At 33.7% G+C, this 16,335-nt stretch overlaps 2 protein-coding genes across 2 annotated transcripts; both read right to left on the bottom strand.

The window, feature by feature from the left end:
• Positions 1-2,106: 2,106 nt before the first annotated feature.
• On the bottom strand, positions 2,107-2,664 carry LOC132946117 (uncharacterized). The gene is made up of 2 exons (XM_061015955.1): positions 2,313-2,664; positions 2,107-2,235 (listed from the first exon to the last, which is right to left on the bottom strand). Exons 1-2 carry the CDS (start codon positions 2,662-2,664, stop codon positions 2,222-2,224), a joined length of 366 nt encoding a protein of 121 aa, XP_060871938.1. The 3' UTR covers positions 2,107-2,221.
• Positions 2,665-12,710: 10,046 nt separating this feature from the next.
• Positions 12,711-13,898, bottom strand: LOC132947645 (zinc finger BED domain-containing protein 4-like). Its single transcript, XM_061017922.1, has one exon. The coding sequence runs from the start codon at positions 13,896-13,898 to the stop codon at positions 12,711-12,713; it is 1,188 nt and encodes a 395-aa protein (XP_060873905.1).
• Between the last annotated feature and the right edge of the window lie 2,437 nt (positions 13,899-16,335).

Below are 16,335 nucleotides of genomic sequence, written 5' to 3'. Positions count from 1 at the left end.
TATGAGAATTAGCTTGACGAAGTCAATTAAACCAAGAATTGACGAAATAATATCACATCAACAGCAACAACCAAGCCATTAAAAATCTTAATATAAAAATATATTTATATAATAAAATGAAATATTTAATGTACGTTTTTTTTAATTTTAAATAAATATAATATTATAATATGTATCTTTTATATTTCTAGTGTACAATATTTGTAGTAACTATAGACTCTAGATTATTTATAATGATAATCTAAGCGAGTATGTAAAAATATATATGTAGGGGTCGCTAAAAAATTTAAATTTAAAAAAGGGGTCGCCACAGTAAAAAGGTTGAGAAACACTGGTATAGACTATAGGCTATAGGGCGAGGGGGGCCCATAAAATATTTCGCATCAGGGCCCCACAAAACCTAGTTGTGGCACTGGTTTATACACAATAATATGATAGTAATAATAGTAACCAGTAACCACGGTTCTCTCAGATAACTTTGATAGTAACTGGTAAGTATAAAATTATGTAAGAAGGCTATTTGTATTGAGATAAAAATGCAATTGTAATGTAATTGTTAGCGCGTGGTTTTTTTTTCAGTTTGTAAAGGAATAGCTTTACGTACTAATATATAATATATGTAGGTAATCGATTCACGCATTAGTGTATAAGTGTTACTCTACTCGCAGAGGCGTAACCTCATAGTTAGAAACCACATTCTATTTTGGCAAGCTAATCAAGAGGAGCGGGCAACAACTAATTATCATTACGAGGCGGCGGTTGCGAAAATAACAACTTTATGAACCAGCTACATCCACCTCAAGGACACACTGTCCACGCGCAGGATCCACCAAACTATCAAAGGAACCGACATCATATATAGGAGGGCTGGGAGCACAACATAAACAGATGCACCTGGACCAGCAACGCAGAAGCGACTTCACGCCACTAGCCATATACAGGACGACTACTACTACTACTACTATTACCACGACGATATTATACATTTTATTCTTTTATAATAAAAACATTCCATTTACTATTCTAATTTGACTACTATTATTTTCAAAATCATCTACATAGTGAATCCCTGAAGGGGCAGCACGTAACAAATTTTATTATTATTATTTTTATTATATTCGTTTTGATAATACAACAAAATATCAAAATCGATATAATCGATCCTAACCGAATCGGGACTATACCGGCACGTACCTTTATGGTAGATGTAGCGGCGTCCGGTTTGCGTTCACCGTCGGCAGCCAAGTCGGAATATGTATCTGATATCCAGCATAATTTCTAAAAGTTCGACGACGACAGTAACTGACAGTTGTAGGCGTGGTGTTTTGTTTCTTCTAGCACTGTTATTTTGTCTATTCTCGGCAGCGACGACGGCGGTTAAATTATATAATACGAACGGTATTGCAATGACATAAAGATATTTCTATAACTGTAACTGATCGAAAATATAATAATTCGTCGATGTCCGTTTTTAGTATTTATTCGAATATCTCCGAGACAACGTTGTTAAATGTTTTGACCGTCAGCAGCCAGTATAATATAATCGCGACGCATAGAATGATTTACGGCACTTTTTTTTCCCAAAAAGCATCGATACACGGATATTATATAATTATTATTAAATACAATTACCTATTATATGCTGTAATAATTAAATTATGAATGAACATAACACATGTTTTAATTGTTCATAAAATAATTATTATGTTTATTGAAATAAATACGTGAAATATTTATTAGATCACAATTTTTTTTTTAAGTAATTATATCACTCAATGGTGATTTGACACATAACATGGAAATATATTTGACGGATTCAATGACTTTGGACTTACGATACTCCTTTGCTCTTCCTTCTCGGGACGGCTGGGATGTGATTGAATTGACAGGTTGGTTGATGGTCGTTGATATGAACGTAGGTATCGTATTGTAAAATACGGGCAGTCAGTCGGCGGCGGCGTGGACGAGCGACGATTGACAGATATTAATACGGTTTTTATGTAATCGTTAGTTATTACCAGGGCTCGGAACTTTATGCGCTAAAAAACCATGAAATATGTGCATACGTATGCACTAAAAAAAACCAAAATATGCGGTATAATATGCATTTATTATTTTATAAAAGATGTATTTAAAAGCATAATTAATAATTACAGAAACAAAATTTTTTTTTATTTTATTTGTATTTTTCTTTTGATAATGAAGCTGTTCTATACTGGATCTATTCCCAGAGTCCTAAATTTAAAAAAAAAATAGAATTTATCAAATACAGCGATTATTAAATCATGTTAGGTATTCATTATTATATTTACCTGAATTACACTGAATGATAAGATGCTTTTTTATGTTTTCAAGTTTAAATGATCGTCTGTTGTGGCTCAGAAGGTTTTTGTAAACAGAAAATGATCTTTCGACATCCACTGACGTAATTGGTGCGTACTTGTAGAAAATAAGGTCATTTGTTGTTAGATCTTCGGGAAGACCATCCATGGTGGAGATAGATCCACTAAGTATTGACGAGATTTGTTTTAATGTTTTTAAACCGATATTTTTAGACAAAACATTTTCCATTTTTTCATAGACTTTTTTCCCTGGTTCACCTTGAACGGATTTTAATTGTGTTTGAACATTGTCCACGATACTCAATGATTCAGCTAAAGGCATGTTTTTAGTCTGCAGTTTCAAAATTGATTCAGAAAGAACTTTAAAATTTGAAGTAATATAAACCAAATTATTTTGAACGTGTTCTTTTACCAAATTTTTTTTTGAAACTTTTATACTTAAAGCATCATTGGAGTCCAACATATTTACAACATCACGAATTTTTTCGTAATATTTACAATAATAAAGTACAGCATTGATCCAGGTACCCCATCGGGTTATGATTGGTTCTGGAGGTAAAGGGATATCCGGTGCGTATTTTTTTAAAATTTGTATGCGTGATGGTGCTTTTTTAAATATTTTTTTTACATTAGCTACAATTTTATCAACAGTACCAAATTGATTTCGTACTTCCTCCGAAACTCTATGGAGGCCATGAGCAGCACAAGTCACATGTACCATTTTGGAGTAGAGTGCATTCAGAGATTTTTCACACTTTACCATATACGGCGCAGCGTCGGACAAAAATAATAAAACGTCGTCGTGTCTTATCCCATGAGGCCATAAAATGCTTAAAGATTTGTCAAAAAGTTTACAAACTGTAGAGTGATTGGTCTTTTCTAGGGCTTCAGTATTCAGTAAAAAAATTGGACCAGCAGTATCCTCTTCTAAAGTCCCTATTATTACATTAGCTATATACCGACCTTCTGCGTCTGTTGTTTCATCAAGTGACACCCAAATTTTTCGGTCGAAAACACGTTGCCTAATTTTTTCCATCATTTCGTTGTAGCAGTCGTCTAAATAGAATTTTCGAAGCACAGATTCTGTGGGGACATCTTTTCCAGAATAAACTTCCAAAAATGTCCGAAACTCTATATTTGATAGTTTATTTAGTGGTATATTAGCCGAGACCATAGCTTTGCATAAATCCAGGTTGAACTTCGATTTTTTAGACGGTAAATCATTGGTTAATAGTTGTTGGCACTTGGTCTCTTTTTGATTTTCTTTACGTTTAACAGAACGCAAATGTTTTTCTGTTTTCAAGTGCTGTATTACGCTGGATCTTCTTTCCGAATCGACTTTCGTTTCGCAATATTTGCAAAATAATACCCTAGTGTCAATACTAAAAACATTTTTACCGAACTCAGACACGAAAGTATTTAAACGACTACTTAAATTTTTTTTTTCTTTAGGCATTTTAACTTTTGTCTGACAAATATTAAAATCAGAATATTACGTGGCACATAAGCGGTAATCGAGCACGGTAAGCGAACAATACGAACTACGAACACAGTGAACACACTAATTTATTAAAGTAACAGACCACCGTTATCGAATATGTTTTCGACACACGATCAAACACATACTAACACACACCACAAATATACAATATGCCAATATCATTGCCCATTGGTATATGGGTATTTTGTTTAATTTTATCTAACGAGCGACTTCAATATAAATTATAATCTGTGCAGTCATTACGGTAAGAGTAACAGCCAATTCTTATTTCTTAGTAAAAACACTATAAACGTCGCCGACGGTAATAGTGACAGCTATTGGAAAAATAAATATTTTATTCTTGAAAACATTTTAAACAATATTCAATTATCAAAAACTTGTTTGTTGTTGATTTCTTATACATTTTTGCCATAAAATGCATTTATATACTCAAAATCTTTAAATATGCATAATCATATAAATTTGGTAAAATATGCAAAAATATGCAACATCAACTTTTGTATTTCAACTGTATGGTTCATGAAACGAATTTGTATCGAATCAGATTTTAAATATGCAGCTTCCTGAGAAAGATGCAAATGCATAAAGTTCCGAGCCCTGGTTATTACGATACGACGACGTGTGAATGTGCGTGTGATGTGTTAACAAAATAACTATTATCGGCGCGTGTAAATATACGGGTCGGACCAGTGTCGGACTGGCATACCAAAGGCCCATGGATCAGTTTTTTTAAGGGGCCCCCAAAAAATGTACACTGTATTTCGTTGAAACAACATATTAAGATACTTCTTTAAATATAGGTACTTTACATTTTTACTAATATGGATTATAATATATAATATATATCATAATCATGATTCATGAGTTAACTTAAATATAAAAGCAATTTTACAACTAATTATTTTTGAAATAGGTACCTACCTATACTTAGTAAGAATATTTTAAATAATAAAACACAATTTTTAAATAAGTAATTTTTTTAATTCATTAGATGAATATGCTATAGTCTCTATCAATTTTTGAGTGTCAATAGCTATATTTTTTTCTATAGCCATCAACATTAATGGAGTTTAGAGTATTTAAAACTTACTTTTCGTACTATTCTCAGCAACACGCTGCACTTGTTCCAGTGTAGGAAAACTTAATTTTTTTTGATGTGGGGATGATTGGATCGCTAATAATGCTTTTTTATTTCTTTCTGCCTTTTTTGCGGCCCCAGATTTATATATACGTTTCATGTTCTGATGTTCATAAATTAATTGCACAAATTCACGGTAAATAAATTAACAATAGACAATAGTTTAACATCAAATATATCGCATAACAATTAACAATAATCGACAGCACGCGAGTACACGACTAGAGCAGTGAGCAGTCTGATTAATAAATTAACAAATCAATAATCATAGCTGTGTACGTATTATACTATTATCAGTATTATCCTAGTTATATTAGTCGACAATATTTTTATAAATAACTATAGTCGATAGTCGATACTCGATGTGATGCCCGATGCAAGAAAAACATTATATAATATTTATAAATAATAGCATTATAATACAATATTAACGCAAAGCCGAAGCGATGGAAATCATTCGTTTAAAAATAAACAATGAAACATTTGAAGCTACAAAACAATAAATAATAATTATTAGTTACACAGAAATTAAATTACGAAAACTAAAATTATATTTCTGTTATAAAATTTCAATTTAGGAGACATATCCGTAAGCTATATAAGAATTATATTATTTAAGTCGCTTTCAAAAGTAAATGTCATACCTTCATCATTATTATATATTTATATATTGTAGTGATAAGTGACAACACTGTCCACCTACTCGTGCCGCCGAAGCGACGTCTAGTATTATTATTAGTCTCTTTTGGTGTGTGTTGCCGTGCGTGTGTCTGTCGGAGTGTGTCCAGACTGCACACGCTCACGGGCACTGTCTTGTCATTCTTAAGTTATTACTTGTTATTAAAGTGTCGAGTTATTATTATATTAATTGAGTCTCGTGTTTTGTGCCGCCTAACTACTTCGATTCCTGACATCCACACGAGTTCCTACAGTTCAGAAGTGCGATTCTATCCAGCAGCCCTCAAGAAATATTGTGTATTGACATAATCGTGGAATTAGTCGTTGTGTAGTTCTGGGTTGTAGCGCATATTTTGTTTTGCGTAACTTAATTAGTTCAGTCAAGATGGCCGACGGTCAAACGGGTCAGGATGATGTCGGTAACCACGAGGGTTGGTCATCTAGCCGTTTACGAAGCGGATCGCAGGCTTCAGTGCAGCCACCAGTACAGTCTACGGAGCAGCTAAATACGCAGCCAACAACAAGCATGTTACCACAAAGTTTTAACCAACCGTCCGGGAGTGTAACCACCGCCAGTGATAGTGGAATGCAAAATGCATTGTCAGCGCTGATAGAGCAGAACCGATTGTTGTTATCGCGGATATTACGTAATGAAGACAATAACAACATAAACAACGATAACATACAAGCGCGGTCAACCTCCAACAACGGCTATTACGTCATGCCAGATTTTAATAATTCGATTAATATTTTTTCTGGTCGTGAATCCAATACAGATGCGAGAGCATGGTTGAAATCAGTCGAAGGTGTGGCAAAATTGCATAATTGGCCAGACAGTTTTAAATTAGAAATAGTACGTACAAAATTGGATGGTCCGTCCCAAAATTGGTACATTGGTCGTACATTTTCAAGTTGGGGAAGTTTTGTCGACCAGTTTAATAATACATTTGTGGGAAACGAGTCGTGCACAGTTGATCGTATAAGAATTATGTCAAACCGCGTTCAAGCCAAGGGCGAGTGCGTCATAGAATATTTTCACCACAAAGCGCGCCTCTGCCGTGAAATTTCGTTACCATTTAACGAGACTAAACAACAGATAGTTGAAGGTGTTTATTCTCACGATTTATGTAACTATTTGATAGCGCGCACACATTTAAGTGAAGACGAATTATTGGCTGATATAAATTCTTACAATAATCTGAGAAATGCCAGGACCAGTCGAATTCGATCGACCGAACCTGTGAAGACAACTCAAAGTCATACCGGCAATCGAAAAGCCAGTTCTGACAATCGCGATAAAGATCGAAATACGGTACAACGTTCCACTATTGATTCAAGAAGTAAGCCAACAAGGGATATGTCGAATGTCACGTGTTATAGCTGTGGAAAAATCGGGCATCTGGCGTCTTCGTGTCCAACGAGAACCTGTCATAGCTGTAAATCAACGGGTCATTCAGCGCGGTACTGTCCAGGTCGCCAAGGTGAGCGTCAAGACAACAACGGTGGTGAGCATGTTTCTGTTTTAGAACGGTCCCCCACACCTATTGTACCCCCATATATCTTAGATGTTAGCATTAAGTTCCCCAATGGTGAGTCTATCGATGCACAAGCTTTAGTAGATACGGGTAGCCCGGTTAGTCTTATTAAATCGACAGTTGTCCCATTCGTGTCTGGGGTCATGCCTCCAAAATCGGATTTAGTAGGTATTAATGGTTCTAAATTAAACATTGTAGATCAATTTGATGCGGATATTTTCCATGCCGACCTTGATGCCCCGATTAATATATGTTTTCACGTGGTTCCTAGCAATGCCATGAGGAATGATTGCCTATTGGGTCGTAATTTTTTATCTCACCCTAGAGTAAATTTGAATGTGTCGGATGGTCGTTTTGAAGTAAGCTTTAAAAAAAATTGATAATATACCATTTGCTGAAATTTTATCTGTTAATTACACTGATCATAATAGCGATGATGCTGACATTAGTTTGAATATTGAGGATACTCTGTCGGATGATATTAAAACAAAAATTAAAAAAATATATGACGAGTCCTATGTTAACCACGAAAGTGTCATTAGTACGACTGACAATTATCGTCCAGAAATACGCATTATACTAAAAAATGACAAACAGTTTTATTTTCGGCCCCGGCGCTTGTTTTTTTTTGAAAAAGACTGTCTACAAAAAATGTTAGATGATATGTTGAATAAAGGTATTATTCGGCGAAGTAGTTCTGAATACAGTAGCCCCATAGTCCTGGTAAAGAAAAAAAACGGAGAGTTAAGAATGTGTGTTGATTACCGCGAACTAAATAAATACGTAATAAAAGACCGATATCCACTGCCGTTAATAGATGACAATTTAGATTTATTGCGCGGAAAAAAATATTTTACATGCTTAGACCTGAAGGATGGGTTCCACCATGTATATGTCGCTAATGACTCTATTAAATTTACATCTTTTACGACACCGTTGGGACAATTTGAATTTCTAAAAATGCCTTTTGGGTTAGCCAATGGACCATCATGTTTTAGTCGTTTTATACAAAATGTTTTTGACGAATTTATTCGCAAAAATGAAGTTGTAGTATACTTCGACGACATTATGTTAGCCACGGAAACCGTTGAAGAGCATCTAGAGCTCCTATCGAGAGTGTTAAAGGTAATGAAAAATAGACAGTTAGAGATCCGCCTGGACAAGAGTAAATTTTTGAAATGTGAGGTACTCTACCTAGGGTACTGTGTAAACCAATACGGTATTAAACCAAATCCAAAAAACGTCTCGATTATTGAAAATTATCCTGTACCACAAAATAATAAAGAATTACAGAGTTTCATTGGTTTATCATCATATTTTCGACGTTTCATCCCGAACTTTGCAATTATTGCCAAACCACTTTATAATTTACTAAAAAAAAATATTCCGTACGAGTTCGGAGAGGAACAAATGAGGTCGTTCGATTCCATTAAATTGAAACTCAGGGAACAACCATTGTTAGCTATATATAATCCGAATGCAATAACAGAGCTCCACTGTGATGCTAGTAGCCACGGATATGGCTCTATTTTATTACAAAAGCAACCCGATAATCAATTCCACCCGATTTTTTATTATAGTCATAGAACTACTGAATCCGAATCGCGATACCATAGTTATGAACTAGAAATGTTAGCCATTATAAATTCTATTAAACGGTTCCGCGTATATTTACAAGGTATACAATTCAAAATAATAACAGATTGTAATAGCGTTGCACTGACACTACAAAAAAAAGACATAAACCCTCGAATCGCTAGGTGGGCCATGTTTTTACAAAATTTTTTATACGAGATAGAGCATAGATCCGGGTCTCAGATGCAGCACGTTGACGCGTTAAGTCGCTGTAACCATATTTTAGTAATAGAAGGTTGTACGTTTAATCAAGCCCTGGCTATTAAACAACAAACCGACCCCGAAATTAGATCTATTTCCGGAGATCTGGAACAATCAGAACACCCGCTGTTTGAGTTACGTAATGGGTTGGTATATCGAAAAAATAACGATAGGTTACTATTTTACGTACCGTCTAGCATGCGTGACCAAGTAATACGTTCGTGTCATGACGACATGTGCCATGTAGGAACAACTAAAACACTTGAATTAATCAAACAAATTTACTGGTTTCCGAAAATGAGTGATCACGTTAAGACATACATAAGCAATTGTCTCAAGTGTATTATATTTTCGCCTAAAAACGGTAAGGACGAAGGGTTATTAAATTTAATTGACAAGGGAGACAAACCATTTCAGACAATTCATGTTGACCATTATGGTCCGTTAAATCAAACTTTTGGGCGTTTCAGACACATTTTGGTTATGGTTGACGCGTTTAGTAAATTTTTGAATTTGTATCCAGTCCGCACAGTTGCCGCTAAAGAATCATGTTTACGATTAACACAATACTTTTTACACTATAGTAAACCTATAAAAATAATATCGGACCGTGGATCATGTTTTCGTTCGGATGTGTTTAAAGAGTTTTGCGAACGTTATGAAATTAAACATATTAAAACAGCAGTAGGTACGCCGTCGGCAAACGGACAGGTGGAAAGATACAACAGGGGTTTAACGGTGATGTTATCGAAACTTATGCACGAGCATAGTCAAAACTGGAATGAGTATTTGTATCAAATACAGTTCGCTGTAAATAATACGTTTAATAGATCGATACAGAATACACCTAGTAAATTGTTATTTGGTATTGATCAAATAGGAGAGCCAACAGATTATGTTAGATTATACTTACAAGCGCTTAATGAATCTGAAAATGATCAACGTAATTTTGATAAAATTAGGCAGAATGCTCAGGAAAACATACGTGTAGGACAACTAAATAATAAAGCTTACTATGATTCGACTAAACGACCGGCCACGCAGTATTCTGTTGGCGAATATATCATGATTAAAAATGTTGATACTACACCAACTGTTTGCAAAAAATTACTGCCTAAATTCAAAGGTCCATATAAAATAGATAAAGTCCTCCCTCATGACCGATATATTGTTTCTGATATTGAAGGGCACCAGGTAACCCAAATACCTCTGAATACAGTTGTCGCTGCGAGAGACATTAAACATTGGGTTAAACAGTATTAATTTTATCTGATTGATTTTGTAAGTAATTAAGTATTATATTAAAAAAAAAAAAAAAAAAAAAAAAAAAAAAATGTAATTTGTATGTAAAAATGTATTTTGTATTTTTAAGTATTATCACCTACCAGGTGCTTCAGAAAGTGTTCTCTTATTACTATCATTATTTAATTTTTATTGTTCATATTTTATTTTCAATTTTCATTGTATACATAATATTATACTTGATCTATTATATTGTAATTTTTTTTTTTTTTTTCTGTATTGTATTATACGGATCGAGGACGATCCAAACGTCAGGTTTGGCCGAGCTGTAGTGATAAGTGACAACACTGTCCACCTACTCGTGCCGCCGAAGCGACGTCTAGTATTATTATTAGTCTCTTTTGGTGTGTGTTGCCGTGCGTGTGTCTGTCGGAGTGTGTCCAGACTGCACACGCTCACGGGCACTGTCTTGTCATTCTTAAGTTATTACTTGTTATTAAAGTGTCGAGTTATTATTATATTAATTGAGTCTCGTGTTTTGTGCCGCCTAACTACTTCGATTCCTGACATCCACACGAGTTCCTACAATATCATACATTTATACAGATATTATAGACGTATAGTATTGTAAATTAATACATAATACATTTTTTTTCTATGCAATATTTGCATGATTGCTGAATCCAACAGCGGGGCACTGGGGCCCCTGCAAGGTCGGACAAGCGGGGTCCTCGTGGTCTCGTCTAAGTCCTATAAAACCTAACTTAACTTGCAGTAGTGCAATTAATCCAAAAAAACCTGCTCTAACTTATTACTAGACAATTTCATTTTACTATTATTCATCATCATATTATAGGCCATAGGGAATGCTGGACAAAATTGACGACACTAAAAAAAAAAAAAAAAGGTAGGGGCCCCGGCCGCATTCGCGGCCCAGCGGCCATGGCCAGTCCGACACTGGGTCGGACGGCAGCTGCGGCTCGTTCTCGAGGTATTTTAAAAGCGGCGATTCAAAGTGTGCGGGACATCCAACGGCGCGTGCGTGTCGTTCGCGGTATAAATAACGATAGTCGGACGACGGCGGCGTGTCGGCACGTCGTTCATGATTTGCGGGGAACGGATAGATATTTGACAATTACTATCGAATGACGGCTATGCTCATTCATTAACGATATTGTGTATTGTGATATATATGGGGATATGTTAACTTCTAATCGTCTCGTTTGAAATGGGTTCACCATATCCGAATACGATAGAAATGAAAAGTACGGCGGCGGGATAATACGTATTGGCTAGTTTGACCTGGTCTGGTGGACCATATCCAAGCACAATACGTATTGTCGGAACGCGTCGGCGGCGGCGGTATTACTCGTACTAGGGATGTGTCGTTCGCGAACGACCCGTTCACTTTGAACGAATCGCGACAAAGATCCGAACTGATTCAGATTCGATGTAAAAATTGATTCGTTCAATAGTTTAATTGGCTCTTCTGATCAGTTGACTCATTTGTGTCTTGTGAACTGATTAACTGACCTATAGTCTATACCCGGTAGGTAGTTGTAGTGTAGACCCTATATTATACTGGTTCGTTGATTCGTTGATCCAGTATAGTTTCGGTCTGTCACACTCGTCACAATTTACAGTGTTTACATTGTACATACTTCACAGTACACAGTTGACAGTAACCATCAACCAGGCGAGCACTGATCAGTGAACACAATTGACGATAATATTATACACCAAGGGCGATAGACGTACGTCGTATTGTTCTATGGTCGTACGACGATATCAGCTGATATCAGTAGGTATTCAGTAATCACAGTTTATCACTTAATCAGTATTTATTATTTATTATTTAATATTTATTATTATTTAGAATTTTAGAATCCACTATTTAGTATTTAATTTAATTTGCATTTTTGCAAAATAATTTTGTAAAATAGTTTATAGTTATTAGTTATTACTTATTATTACATTAATACAGTAACAGTACCTTTTACAAATTTACATTATTTACATTATTTTTATGGTCCCTCATGATCCGAATCTCAATAAAGGGAAATCAAAAATTGACACATTGGTTTGTATTTTGTATAAGTATATTTAAACATTATACATCATATCATATTTAATTTTTTAAACAAGTCATAATATTAATAAGAAAAAAAATAGCATTAGTAGTGTAGTATAAATACTGATTACTGAAAACTGAACATAAGTAATAAAATATTAATTAATATAAACAACTATTGTATAATAGGATAATAATAATACCTAATAATAATGAGTATGATAATAATAATTGTATATTAGTAGGTACCTATAATAATATTATAAATCTTAAATACAAATAACAACTTGTTTACTTTACTTTAGATTACATTGAACAAATACAATTTTTTCAACCTTGTCAGTTGTCAAACGACTTCTAAAGTCAGTTAACACCAACCTGCTTTAGAAAACACTCTCTCACTCGGTACAGATGTTGCTGGTATACATAATCTTCTCTTTACAACTTCAAATAATCGTGGATAAATGTGTTTACGCTCTGACCACCACTGCAATGGGTCCATGCTGCGTGGTATTAGCGTCTCAGCTAAATATTTATCCAATTCTACTATTCCTGCAACAGTTGGATTATTTTGACCAATCAATGAATTTACTTTATTATCAAATGTTTTCCATAATGATGAAGTTGTTGCTGTTTGTGCCGTTTGTGGATATGCAGTACTTGGGCCAGCTGCAGTGTTTTCAGTTCCAATTCGAATGCTTTGAAGTTTCCTACTAAGCACTGTTTTGGCCACTAAAAATTTGCTGTCCGAAGAAAACCCTTGTTTTTTGAAGCGAGGATCAAGAATAATAGATTGGGCTACAACATCTTTATCTTCAAGATTTCCAAAGTAAGTACGTAGAACATTTTGTATCTCGGTTGCCATTTTTTCAACTTCGTGCAATGTATCGTTTTTATAAATGTTTGATGTTAAATGTTCATCCAAAAATCCATAATATAAAACTACCTTTGAAATGGTTACTATTTTTTCAGCACTCACTTCTTCGGTGACATCATTGAAAATGGATAGAACGTTGCAGCACTGAGAAAGCAATTCCCATTCTTGGCTGGTAATGTTGTTCAGTTCATTATTTGTTACAGCCAAAGTTGCAAGTACAGAATCTTTCACCTTGAGAATCCTTTGGATCATGTGAAACGTGGAATTCCACCTGGTCTTACAATCCTGGATTAATTTAAGTTGTTCGCATCCCATTTGTTGTTGAAGATTTTTGAGCTTATTAAGAGCTAAAGTACTTCGTTTAAAATATTCAACGATACCTTTGACCTTTGCTATTATAGGATGAACTGATTCTAAACCTTTTTGTACAGCAATATTCAAGACATGGGCAAAACAAGGGATATGTCTCCAACCATTATTATTAATTGCTGACTTGATATTTGCTGCATTATCTGTAACAGCAGCGGCTACCATATTTTCCAACCCCCAATCATTCACCACGTTCAAGAGAAATTTACTCAACTCATCAGCAGTATGTCTCTCGGTAAAAGAAAAACAACCTAATAAACGAGAACATAATTGCGTATCTGAATTTATAAAGTGTACTGTAACTGACATGAAACTTTGATTGTTAGTAGATGTCCAGGCGTCTGTTGTGATACTCACAGCTGAAACATTTTGTACATCTAATTTCACTTTTTGATACACACTTTCATACAACTGCACCAACAAGCTATTTGCAACAGTTTTTCTTGTTGGAACTGTATAATTTGGCACAAGCATTTTTATCAACTTTCGAAACTCGACTTGTTCAACAAGAGAAAAAGGATGGAAATGCTTAACAATGAAACGAGTAATTTGTTGGTCGATAGCTTTAGATTTAGAAATGGAAATTGGCTTACTTGCTATGATGTAACTTGACATAGATGTTTGACTTGATAATGATGTGACTGTACTTACAACTGGCATACTTGAAGCAGAACTCACTGTAGCTGTTCTTTGAGTGGCCACCGAGGAAATATAATTTAAAAGAGTTGGTTGATTTTGAACGTTACTCGAAGAAGGTACATCGTCAATGTTCTCAGCGTTCTCGGCATTTGACGGAGTGACAGCAATAGGATCATCTTCATTTTCTTGAGCTAGTACAACGTTGTCTCTTTGCTCCCTCAACTGTCTATTTAAAGGTACAGTAATATGTTTGGTCTTCAGGTGCCTTATTAAATTTCCTGTAGATCCTCCACTATAGCTAATTTCTTGGGGACAATAACCGCATTTAGCTATCGTATTTGATTTCATACTAAAATGATTCCAAACACTACTTCTTTTACGATTCATTTTTAATTTTTTTATTCACTTTTGCAGGAATAAATATGAAATTGTCACAAGAATAAATAAATCAAAAGATTCGCTTAATGAATATTTTGTCAAATAAAAACACGAGTTGTAGATGTTTTAAATGTAGACAAAATATACAGTATCTATCTAAAAATATATATGCTCCATTATTACCCATTATCATTTTTTGTATAATTGTACTAATATACCATTTTTATGTGAATCTCTTAGATAAAGAGATTATTTTTTTATAATTTAGAATATCATATTATATTATGTATATAAACAAATGTATGTTTACTTAATTTTTATCAATTTTTTTGATTAACTAGATCTAGTTAGTCTATACCAATTGTATAGTAACCTTATAATTATTTATATCTTGATATAAAAAAACTAAAAGTTATCACATGTGGGTAACTATATAAATATATAATTAAAGAAATAATAAACAAAAGTAATTTTATAATAACATTTTTTAATTGATAAAATCAATAATATTGTAAGTAGTTGTAAGTTTGTTACAATTTAATTATAAACTAATAATTAATAAAACAACAAATATATTTAGTAATTATGTCAACTATTTTCTATTAGTATTTAAGTGTATTTACATGTGCACTTGCACAAAAGGCAACATGTAGAAGTTAAAATTAAAAAAAAAATTAATTACAACTATTATATAAATCTGGTGAATAGGAGCCCCTCGACAGAAATAAAGCCCTGGGCCCCGGCCGCAATCGCGGCCTAGCTGTCGTTTTCGTATTTTCGTAATAACATTTTTTACTGTGTTGATTTGATTTTTACGTTTGTCGTTCAATAATTTTGGTACTTCTGATAATAACGATAACTGTAATAAATATTTTTGGTAATGATACTGATATTTATGTAATGATATCATATTTATATTATTACTTTGCTTTGTACCATACTACCATAACATAGGCGTGCGCGCACGGGGTGTTCCGGGTGTGCGGTGTGCCTGGGCACCAACCGTCATTTAATTGGGGCCCTAAAATATTAATTGATGTTTAGCATTGTACCCGATACAAGTTGTTCATGTGAACAAGTATATTTGAAATGAATCGCGGTAATAAAGTCCGAAGTAAAAAAGTCCTAGGAAAAAAAGGTCCAAGGCATAAAAAGTCCGCCGTAGATAAGTCCGAAGCCTAAAAAGTCCAGAATATTATATTATATACATAACAATATTTAAAATAATTAATTAAAAAAAAATCGAAATAATTATTACACACAAATAAAATATACATAATATTTTATTATAATGATAATAATATCTTAATTAAATTGATTATTAACCGAGGTATTAACTATCGTCATAATATAAAATATAAAATGTACTTAGTATCATTACCTTTAACCTATATAAAAATCGAAATAATATATTAAATTGATTTTTAACTATCGCCATATAAAATATAATATATTTAACGACAAAAATGTAATGATATTAATGTTTATCTAGTATTATGACTTATCAGTTTAATTAACTATTTGTCGTCAAAAAATAATATTTAAAAAAAAAATTTTATTTTGTCAGGTAAATAATTTAGTTAATTTATATTAATACTAATTGGAAGTTTGATTGTGCATCACATAGTATTTTTCCTTTTATGTTTCGGACTTTTTCACCGATGTATTTTTATAATTCATACTTTTTAACCACGGACTTTTTAGTTTTTATACCTCGGACTTTTTAACC

Source organism: Metopolophium dirhodum, chromosome 6, assembly GCF_019925205.1.
Source record: "Metopolophium dirhodum isolate CAU chromosome 6, ASM1992520v1, whole genome shotgun sequence".
Lineage (NCBI taxonomy): Eukaryota > Metazoa > Arthropoda > Insecta > Hemiptera > Aphididae > Metopolophium > Metopolophium dirhodum.
This window is presented reverse-complemented; position numbering and strand designations above follow the sequence as displayed.